General features: G+C 43.0%; 1 protein-coding gene across 1 annotated transcript; it reads right to left on the reverse strand.

Annotated features, from left to right (window-relative positions):
* Positions 1–8,164: 8,164 nt before the first annotated feature.
* LOC140912120 (interferon beta) lies at positions 8,165–8,740 on the reverse strand. The gene has a single exon (XM_073346283.1). It carries the CDS (start codon positions 8,738–8,740, stop codon positions 8,165–8,167), a length of 576 nt encoding a protein of 191 aa, XP_073202384.1.
* Positions 8,741–11,349: the final 2,609 nt, after the last annotated feature.

Raw genomic sequence — 11,349 nt, forward strand, 5'->3', positions numbered from 1 at the left:
AGGTCAGACGACATGTCCTTCCATTTTGCTCAGTTTTGCTGTGTAACAGAATGAAAGCCGGCACCTCCTAGAGCAGAAAACCTCCCAAACGTTTTAGAAACTAATCAGCCACTATATTAAGTCACACGTGCTACCCTCCCCTCTGTTTATGCACAAAGCAGAATACAAGCAGAATAGCTGTACTGTGCTGAGAGCAGGGTGTGCTGGGAGGTCGCTATGCCCCTTGGACTCTGTCGTGCCTTTCTTAGCAACAGAATGGAGGGCTGAGGGTGTCGCCACTAGACAGGTCTGTGCTGCAGTAGGTGACAACCAAAGTATGAGGTGTATAGGAACCCATTTGTCTCTACCACTAGAGCACCAGTGCAGCTATTCCATGCCAACCCAGCAGGCTCAGGGGCAAAATAGTCCACCCAAAGCCAGATTTTTGAGCTTTGTTGAGAGGTGGCACCATTTGGCCCCATGTGTTCTGTATTTCTTGCCTCATTTCCTTGCTAAGGATATTTGCATATCATAATCTTCCCCTTTCTGTGACCTCATAACTTCCTTAGCGAGTTGTTTCTAATGTCATAAGCAGTGGTGACATGTGGTAGATAAGCAGCAGTAGATGACCTTAAAACGTACAATGCGTAGCATGTCCTCAAGCTTAAGGGGGAGAAAGCCTGTGTATTGATTTGTTCTTAATCTTTATTTACAGCCTTCTACCACATTTTCTGAATTTATTTGAACACATTGGATTAGAATGAACAATCCTGGACCTTTGGTAATGAGGGTAATTTAATGACTTATAACAATGGAAACCAAGTGCTCCACCTAAAAAAAAAGTAATAACTTGGGAGTTCTCAGGACTAGGCAGATACAGGGCCAGAATAAGGTGTAGTGATCCTTTCCCCAAGTACAGGGTATATATCTAGCACTCAAGATAATGTTAAAAGGTGCAGTCCAGGTACCCCACGCTACTACATTGCCCAAGGAAATGTGGTTCACTAACAAGGGGCCACAGCTATGCACCAGCTAGTGCATTCCAAGATAATACATGGTCGTCATCTTCTGCACAGAAGTACAATGTATGTGCATGGTCATGAACAAAATGATGCTTGCTTGACTAATGGCAGAATTGTCAATTCCATATCCCTGCCATCTTATTTTGATCCTTTTGTCTGACCACTTTTCCTTGCCAAACTCTAAAGCAAAGATCAAGCAGAGTGCACGCTAGCTGTTCTGAAGCACCAAGGTAAACCAGTTGAATGTCCAAATTGCAAAACCGATACGGAGTGGGGCTAACCCAGATATGATCCCATGTTTTATTGCATTTGATAACATGCCACACAGAATTGAAAGTGGTGGTATATTGCCCTATAATACAAACAAGTAGCATCATGGGTTTTCTATATTTCCCAAACTTGGATGACCTGCTGAGGGGGAAAATTGCTCTCATGAAACCACTAGAGTTTAGCATATCAAGTGTAGACACTTTACTTTGACAGAATGGGCGAGAAAAATATTGGCCTAGCCAAAGCATCGAAGCAACTTGATGTAACCTCTCTTCAAGCAGGCCATTTTAACTCTTCACTTTTACATACTATCTTCAGAGGCTTTCTGTAAACTCCCTGTCAGTAATGACGAAACTGGGAAAAGTATAGGATAGAAAAAGCAGATGTAGATCATCCAAATAGACTGTTGTTGCCAAGTCTGTTGGCATCTACAGAAAACCAAGTCTGTTGGCATCCGGTCAGCAAGGCCAGGGCCGGCGCCGACTCTTCATGAAAAAAAAAAATCCCATTTTTAGATCCACTCATGAGATTTTGGCTACTTTATACCTGAACCTGGAAGAAGCACACCTACTGATTTTGGGATCTGTTTTTGATTCTTAACCATGGAGCAAATTCATATCCCACCTGTCAAAAAACACGGAAAGCGAGAGATATTTTTCCTGTGGTGGTTTCTTTTCCCAATTTTTAGTGTCTTTTTTCTTCATGTTTATCCCTGTATATTTATACAAGGCACCCAGTGTACTGTTCCACCATTTTTGTTTTGGGGAGGATGTTTTCTCCATTCTACTAGACACTGTTATGTTTATTGTCCTGCTGTACGGGGAGATTTTGGCAAACCAGGAAAGCGCCTTAAACCACGATTGCTTATTGCATGTGTGTCATGTCAGCAGGCCGTAAAGTGGCCATGCAGCAGCCTCAGCTTGACCAAGGCAGGAGGGGTGGGGCATTTGGGTGCCATAGAAAGAGCAGCTCAACCCCGTGTCCTTCCTGATAAGAATTGTGTTGAAGTTGCTGATACATGCATTTTAGAAGAGCAGGATGTGCCCTCAGGAATGTTGAATAGGACCTCAAGGCTGCAAACTCTGGGAAAAACCCACACCTGGGTAATCAATAATCAGAAGAAAACCTCTTGCTTGACCACTGAAACCGCTTGCTTAACAAGTTTTCTTTAAGGAACATGTCATTGTTTTATAATGTGTAAAATAAGGGGGAAAAGTTTGAGGTAGTGGGACTTTTCAGGACGGGACTCTCCCTCTGGATGTATCTTGCGTTCTCCAGCGGCAGACGGGCTGCCGCTGTGTCACTCAAGAGCCACACTCAGCTTGGATAATTATCAAGGGTTGGGGGTGTTTTACTAACCTGTTGAGACTAAGTAAAGTTTAGCTTTAAGTGAAAGCACTCTTGTCTTGTTCTGTTTGTGCCAGCCATCTATCGTTCGGACCGCCGTGTCTCCCCTGATTTATTTCCTGACAGCAGCTCATACACAGTAAAAGTTACCAAGAGCTTGTGGTTGAAAGAACCCCGGGTAACACTGCCACCACCATAAAAACTGTTTCACAAAGCTACAGGTTTTATAAAGTGCCAAATGCTGTTGGGCTGTCCAGTCCATAAATAGCTTTTAGAAAATAACAGATCTTCCAACCAGGTCTAAATAATTATCTTCTAGATTTCCCTTACTCCTACTTTTCATCTAAGAATTATGGCACCACAGCAAAATTCATGGCATATTTCCCACATCGTTTCTCCTCCTTTTCCTCTCTCTTGGTCTGTGTCAAGTTTGCCTGTACTTTTCCTTTTATGGACAGCTTCATCTCCCTGTTAGACCAAGGAAAAGAAGGAAAAACATCACAGAAAGGGCTTTACCCTAACAGGCACTAACCACTTCCTACTGAGCACCCTGAACTCCCAGTGAACTAGTGGGTGCTCAGCACTTCTCAGAATTGGGCCCAAGGACTGAACAAATAGAAATTTTCCATGACAGAGAAAACACAGTGACTGTAACATGCTGCACCTTAAGGACAAGATGGCAGCTGCACTAGGCAGGGAGAAAATCTACTTTAAAAAGTGTAGTATTTAGTAAACAGCCTTTAATTTACATTGCTACTAGTAGAAAGAATAGTTAGACAAAATAGGCAAGATTCTGCTACCCCTACTCACACTGAGCAATAACTCGCTCTATTAACACTGATTTCAATGGGGCTTGCTTGTGGGATATTGGACTAGTCAACCTAAGGGTGGCAGAATCTGGCCCAACATGAGACCAATGGGCCAGATCCTCAGCTCATGGAATGCAGCTAGCAGCATTGGCTGGCTCCATATTATTAGAAGAAAACAGATAAGCCAAAGTAGAAGTCAGTTACAGTGATTGGTGTAAGAGGGTCAGAGCCAGAGCCTGACAATAAAATTCATATATATATGGAGAGAGAGAGATGAATGCTCCAAGGTCAGACCCAGAAAGGTCGAAGCTGTGTAAGCTTCTTGCCCTGGAAACAGTATGCTCAAAGAGAGGAGGCATGCTCTCCCAGAGTCATGACTGGCTTCATAGGGAGTAGTTCCAGAGCATCGCCCTGTGACTCCGCGACAACTGGAATCAAAGTGTACGACATGGACAGAGAATCCTGCAGTAACTGACTGGAGAGCAGGAAAACAAAGGGGGATTAGCAAGAGACGGGCGTGCTGGAGTCTCCAAGAGGTGAGATTACAGGAGGCAGAGGAGCCTACGGCTTAACCGGTGGCCACAAGGCCAGAGCGGGGCCGGTGGCTGCAAGTTTTGTGAAGCTTTTGTGCTAAATGAAGGTGGGGAGGTAGCTCCCTTTTATGGACAGCCAGTTAGATGTAAAATCCATTGTAGTTGCTGTTCTCCACTTGCCTTACATGTAAAGGGGTAAAAAATATCTCTGCAAAGCATAAGTGAAAGGAAGTGAGTGCTCACCATACTGGAACTTCTTAAAATGGAGGAAAAACTCTCCCTTTATCTGTCTGTCTGTCTGTCCTCCCAACTGGAGAGTTCGAGAAGGCAGCAACTATGCTCTAAGAAGCCTGGGGCCAGGTATGAACTATCATCAGTATCATACCTAGAAACTACTCATTTGAAACCTTGGATATCTACGTAGATCAGGAAATGTCTAGAAAGATGCAGTTAGCTCTCTCTCTCTCTCTCTCTGTGTCTCTCTCTCTCTCTCTCTTTCTTTTTTTAATATTTACCTTTTTTAAGAATAGGGTTGTATTTTTGGTGTCTTACGAGGTTTGTGCACGTGGTTTTTACTTAGCTGGTGGCAACAGCTGATTTCTATTTTTTTCCCTTTTCCTTTCTCAGCTCTTCCCTGGAGGGGGAGTGAAGTTATAGTGATAAACCTGCTGGTGGCATCAGATCTAGTGAGGCTCCACCTCTCCAGCAAGTTTTGTGTAGGTGGATCGTGGTTCTCAAAATACTCTTTGGCACTGAAAGGACTGGGGCAGGGAATCTAATGGGACCAGAGCTGAGACAGATGCTGCAGATCTGTGTCTGGAGAGACCTTTTTGATCAGTGCAGAAACCATAGACTCTGCTGAGTGTGGAGATGGAATGACAGCCACTTCCATGAGGAAGGCTGGGGTCCAACCTGCTCCTCCTCCTTCCTGCCCACCATTGGAAGGATGTGGGAGAACTTCAGTGGGGGATATTTACACAGTTTTCCTCTCTTTTAAGAAATGCGAGCTGGGATTCCTCACAGACATTGGCTGCTCCTTATGATACAGGTGACATTGTCAAAGAGCTCAACTGAATTCTCCACTCAGCATAGCCCCTTTTTTAATTCAAGGTCTGCTGGCATGAGTGGGAATAGTTTCTCTCTGGCACACAATAGGTTTGGGGTAGTTAGACTTTTTCAGAAGAATTCAGTATTGTTCCTGGATAGTAACTGACTGATGTATTCCCCCTGTCGTAAGTATAAAGGGAAGGATAACCACCTTTCTGTATACAGAACTATAAAATCCCTCCTGGCCAGAGGCAAAACCCTTTCACCTGTAAAGGGTTAAGAAGCTAGGATAACCTTGCTGGCACCTGACCAAAATGACCAAGGAGGAGATAAGTTACTTTCAAAGCTGGAGTGGGGGGGGGGAACAAAGGGTCTGTCTGTCTGTCTGTGTGACACTTTTACTGGGAACAGATCAGGAATGCTCTTAAGAACTCCTGTAAAAAGTAAGGAAGCAATCTAGCTAGAAATGCATTACATTTCCTTTTGTTTAAATGGCTGGTAAATAAGCTGTGCTGAATGGAATGTATATTTTTGTAACTTAAGGTTTTGCCTAGAGGGATTCTCTGTGTTTTGAATCTGATGACCCTGTAAGGTATTTACCATTTTACAGAGGTGATTCTTTTACTGTTTCTTTCATTAAAATTCTTCTGGGGGGATATTTTGGGGGGAAGACCTCTCCAAGTGGGCTCTTTCCCTGTTTGTACCTTGAGGAAGTTTTTAACCTAAGCTGGTAAGAATAAGCTTAGGGGGATCTTTCATGCAGGTCTCCACATCTGTACCCTAGAGTTCAGAGTGGGGAAGGAACCTTGACACCCCCAAACTGGGGGCTGCATTTTAGAGGTGACAGAGAAGCTTTGATAATCCTCATTCTAATGCCCTATTCCCGCTCTCATTACTCACATGTAATTTTGTTTGTGGTGTGCACTCAAGAATGAATTTTGTCTGTGCTGTGCTCACACAAAAATGATGGAACCGAATGTGTGTGGGGGACACACAAATGATGAGCATTCATGGAAGCCCACACTTAATGGGCGGGCTGGTGCTTGTAAATGTATTGTGGGGAGGTGGTATGTGAAGGCACACAAACGTGATTGATGGAGTTATGAGCAAGCTAATTAAATGGTAACTTAACTGGTGTGTGTTTGAAGGTGTATACTGTCTTGATTGGTGCCCTCTTCTCCCCCCGGCACCGCCCCCCCCAGCAGTAGTTTGGCCTCTTCCAGGACATCTACTCCACCAAACATCCACAACAAGAAGTTATCTGCTCGGGGAAAACAACCAAGGAAAAAGTAGCAGAGGAAAAAGAGGCAGAGATCAGGTGTGGTGCATGGTTTGTTATCGTGGAAAGATTAATTATCACTCCATAGCTCCTTTTTTCCTATGGAAGTACAGTGAACTTGCACACTGATTCATCCGTGTATCTAAGTATGTTCCCAGCTGGAAGCATGAACACCAGTAGGATGGGTCACATACTAGAAGTCACGTGCATAAATACTTTCTGGACTTGGGGTTTTAAGGCTGAACAATAATAGAGTGTTTGGTTGGATTTTTTTTTAACCAAATCATTACCACTCTGTTGCCATTTTGTATAAGAAAATAATTTATTTCAATTATTCTACGATAAAATATCATTAAGCGCAATAAATAATAGACTGATATAAATATCCTGTTACAAATATCATAAAATAATCTGAAACTATTTCCACAATGCACAAATAGAATAAATAGTAGCAACAGCGTTTAAAATTCCACTGCATCTCATTGTAAATCATGTCTAAAATGTTCATTGATTTCAGTTAGTCCTTCTAAAAAGGTTGGTATTTTTAATTTCTAAACTTCTTTGTGACTTTGTCCTGTAGTTGAAAACTGCATAATTCCACTTGGATTCTCTTGCCAGCGCTGATGCTGAACTGCTTGTCTGCTAGAGGAAAGAACTGGTATCTCTTCACCTTCATCCTGGTGAGCTGAAGGTCCGTCCTTCCGTCCTGGTAAAAGAGTCCCGCTTTCCATCATTGCAACCAAACCTGTCTCCAGATGCCCAGCTGGCTGATGAGTCTATGTTGGAATCTCTGACTGGAACTCCCGCCTCAGGGAGCTTGTTTGGAAGCTGTTCCAGTTCACATGTGTTATGCTGTTATACTGTGGTTATACTGCATGTTACAGTTCAGAGGTGAGATTGGATCAGAGAAGAGATCTTAGAAATATAGAGCAAACACACAATGTCAACAATGTTTAAGGTCCAACCCTTTCTTTTAAAATTCTTAATTGTCTTGTAACTTTTTTGCATTGATATCCTTCATTTTGCATTTTAAACCTGAGTAAATGAACAGAATATTATCACATGAAATGAAATTTGTGCAGTTGGAATTTCATGAGAGTGAATGTACGGCATAAGACATCAAGCATTATGGAGTGTTAGATGTCACTGTGGGAAGAATCTGCAGAGAGGAAGAATTCCACTGCATCCGTCTGTCTTCACCTCAGTAGTTGCAGCATCCGGAGCTGAAATGAAATTGGAAATAGTTGAAACACAAAGGGAAAAAATATAATTTTCACTGAATTGATCTCAAAAAATTAAATGACAATATCTTTTCCACACGTAAGCTCGCAAGTCTTTAAGTATGTTCATATTTTTTTAAAAAGTCTCTAGGAAGCTTCTCAAACCTTGGAATACTAGAAAGAGTTCTCATGAGGACAAATTAATTAATAGCCATGCTGATAATTGTAGAAACACACTATGTATGTCGAAGTCAGAGTGCTTTGGTCATCGGATAATGATACTTCCTTCCCTCCCATACCACAAAGCGCTGGTGAGGTGCCGAAGGATTCCACATATGTGTACTTTGTTGCATGGTCTGCCAATTCCCAACTGCACAACAGTACTGATATGTGAGAGATTATGAAGATGTGCAAAAATAAACAATAGAAGAAACACCAAAAAGTAAATCCATGTCACTGAAAATCCGTTTCCAGGACAGGACAGGAAGAGCCTAAAGCTGCTGCCATGGAAATCAGTTGCGATTTGGCCACTGATCCTATAAAAGAAGAATCAGGCCCTATATAAGCAGAGTTATAAAATATCCGTTATCTTTGTTCAGCTGTATAAATTACCTTAATGTGAATTCATTTACTCCAGGGAAAAGTTTTGTACTGTACCTTAGTTACTCAGCCTTCGAGTGAGTTTGTCAATCAGTTCAAAACATCTGGGTATTTCCACGCGAATGATCTCCCAGGCACACAGGCTGTATTGCTTTTCTTTCAGGAAAGCATCTATCCCCTGAAAGTATTTTTTCACTCTCCGACTGGTGATCTGGAGGTCCTGACTTTCTGGGTTGGTTAAGCCCTTCTCTGTCTGTGCTCTCAAACAAGCCTCCAGCCGCTGAATTTGCTGGTAAAGGCCATTTTGGAACCTGACTATGGAAGCCCCATCCCAAGCACTTTGGGTGAGGTTTTTGCTAAAGATGTTGAAGATCTCTTGGAGGATCTCTTGAATTGCCACCTTGGCATTCTCCTTCTGGGACACTGGGAGTTGGAGGGCATCCTGGGTGGGTTTGAAAGCTGCCCTTTCATTTATGCATTGTGAGGGGAGATTTCCGCTCACTTTCTCCAGAAGCTCCAAGCTCTCTTTGTTCACTTTGTTCTGCTGGAAGTGAAGCATGGTACAGAGCTGAGATGAGATTTCAGTGGAGAAGAGCAGTATGAGGCAAATGTGCAGCAAACACCTGGTGGTCATGCTGATGTCTTCCACTTCTTTTCTTTGTGTGGAACCTTGAGCCTGGAGTTTGTTGAGGGTCCTATGTAGACTGCTGTGTCTTTCCTTCATGTCTCTGACTTTAAATAATTGGCTGCAGAATTTTTGTTTCATCATTTTCTGTTTTTTTTTAAAAGGTTTTTCCCTCCTGGAGGCTTCAGTCTTTTTCTTTCTGTATAATTCACTGCTTTCTAGATTCTTTTACCACGCTTCCTCCTTTTTGTATTGTTGTGAAAGTGACCAAACCCCTTTCACTTATGCTGGATCCACATACATACAGGCTTTTCATGATGCATTAATTTAAAGATCTAATATAATAAGATCATCCACACTTCAGAAGTGGTAATGAGAAGACCGCCAATTCATCAAACCCTACACTTTTCTCATTCATCACTTCCTGCATTTGACAGACAAAACTAGTTTAGGTATATTTAAAGTTTTGAGGCCTGGAGGAAGTGGGAGGAAAGGGTTGGCCTCAGGGGAGCTGGAACAGTTTGTATAGTGGGGCTGTTGAGAGCCATTGAACCAAACTGTAAACTGTGAATATGTATGAAACCACTTCAAGCCAGGGGGTATGGCAGCACCTATGTTAGGCCTCCCAAAAATAATGGTAAATTTCAACTTCAGTCATGCAACCTGAAAAGCACACTTAATATGTAGACACCAGCAAATATCGGTATCTTCCTTCTAGGAAAACACTGGAGATAGAGAGTGAGCTCTGAGAGAATGGAACCTTTTTTCAGTTTTTGTTTACTTCCAGATCTCAGTGTATATACTGAAGCTGAGCAATCGATGCAGTTAGATGGTGTGAACATGTTGTCCTATTGGTCACTCTGAGTAGTTGACAGTGGTGAAAAATGGAAGGTAATTCGTAAAACAGGATGAGCAATTAGTTACACATACTAGAGAGGTACCCACATGGATGATTGTGATTTACAGTGGGGCCAGAAGGAGGTGATTTGTAAGAGAAGTCCTGATTTGTATTTTTAACAGGCATGTCCCTGGGTTGTAGTCATTCAAAGAATTTTTTAAAAATCAAAATCAGTGTTCACCATTTTGGCTAGTTCCTTCTCTTAACTTTTTTGTTTTCCCCTTGGCGTGGGCAGGGAAATTCTTCAGCTTTGATTTAGCCTCTTTGTTTCCTGTGGTCACATTTCATTTTCTGGTTCTCTTCCCCTAGCACAGACTGTTGTGCTGGATTTTGCCATCGCGGCAGGAAAATGTGTTTTCATCCAAAAAGAAAACTATTTTCACTGAAATTAGAAAGGAAGAATCACCTGAATAAACCATGAAAACATTTCTGTGCATATTAATTTGGTTAGAGTCTCCCAAGGCTTCCTGCACTTTGATAAGAACTATCAGAGTCTTGCATCAGCTACATGAAAGTTTCTGAATAGTGCAGAGAAAGCAGACTTAGCAGAGCCCCCAGATTGCCATGCACTACGCTCCCTATTCTCGCATTACTTTCCATGGGTGTTGGGGATGTTTATCCCACACGAGGGTGAGTCCAGAGAAGATGTTGAGGAGAGAGGGAAATAAGTACTGTAGTATGAATACTAGGAGAGGATAAGGTAACAAAGTAATCACAGGGTAATGCGGGGCAGGGGAGCCAAATCATCTTTTTCAATAAATCTATATGGTGACAATAATTTAGGGGTACTTGAATAGTTGTTGTTGTATGGCTGCTGAAAGCCAGTGAACAAAACTGTAAACACTGTATATAATGGAGACCATGCATTCACTTGCTAATATTTCTTGATGCTGCTCAACCCCAGCACCCCTACTTCCATCTTCCCTGCAGCAAGTAGGCAAAGAACCAGTCTATTATTTGAGAAAACTTGGTTACAAGGGCCTCAGAGCCTGCTGCAGAGGATCCATGCAGGGGTAGAGCCCTCTGCTTATGCCTCTTCCCTGTGCCACATGGAAGGGTGTGTGGGGTGAGATGAGGTGCCGTGGAGTCAGAAGCTTTTGCTCCCAGTTCCCTCTTGGGGTGTTCTCCATACAGTTATGATCCACGTGTGGGGCCTGGAACGAGCAGACGCGCATTGAGCTGGGGCAGTACTACTACAGGTCTGGTGGGTGCATCTCTCCATGTCACCTACAGAGAGTATCTGAGGCAACTGCAGTCTGAAGGAAGCCCTGGTTTCATGGCTGTAATGGAACCTCGCTGACAGGGACCGGAACGGGGCTCTGAGTGGTCCCAACAACTGATGCAAAAACTGAGTAGCTCTGTGTGAAAAGACCTAGTGTTCTGTGTAGAAGCCACAGGCTCATCTGCTTCTATGATGAAGGCTGGGGAGAAACCTGCTAGTATCCGCTCCTGCCTGCCAGTGGAAGGATAAAAGTGAGCTGAAGTGGGGATGTATTATTAGCATGTTCCTCCCTTTTTATCCCCCTGTGGTTGGCTTTCCCACAGGAAGGCCTGAAATCTTAGATGATACATGGCATCAAATGGCTTCTTCAATAGATGAATGGATTTTTTCCACATAGCACAGCTTATAAACAATATGATGGGATGAATGTCAGGAGGTTCCCCACTGCACTCCCTGGGCAACAAAGCAGTTAGAGTCTGAAGAGTTTGTATGGCTCCC

This window comes from Lepidochelys kempii, chromosome 5 (assembly GCF_965140285.1).
Source record: "Lepidochelys kempii isolate rLepKem1 chromosome 5, rLepKem1.hap1, whole genome shotgun sequence".
NCBI lineage: Eukaryota > Metazoa > Chordata > Testudines > Cheloniidae > Lepidochelys > Lepidochelys kempii.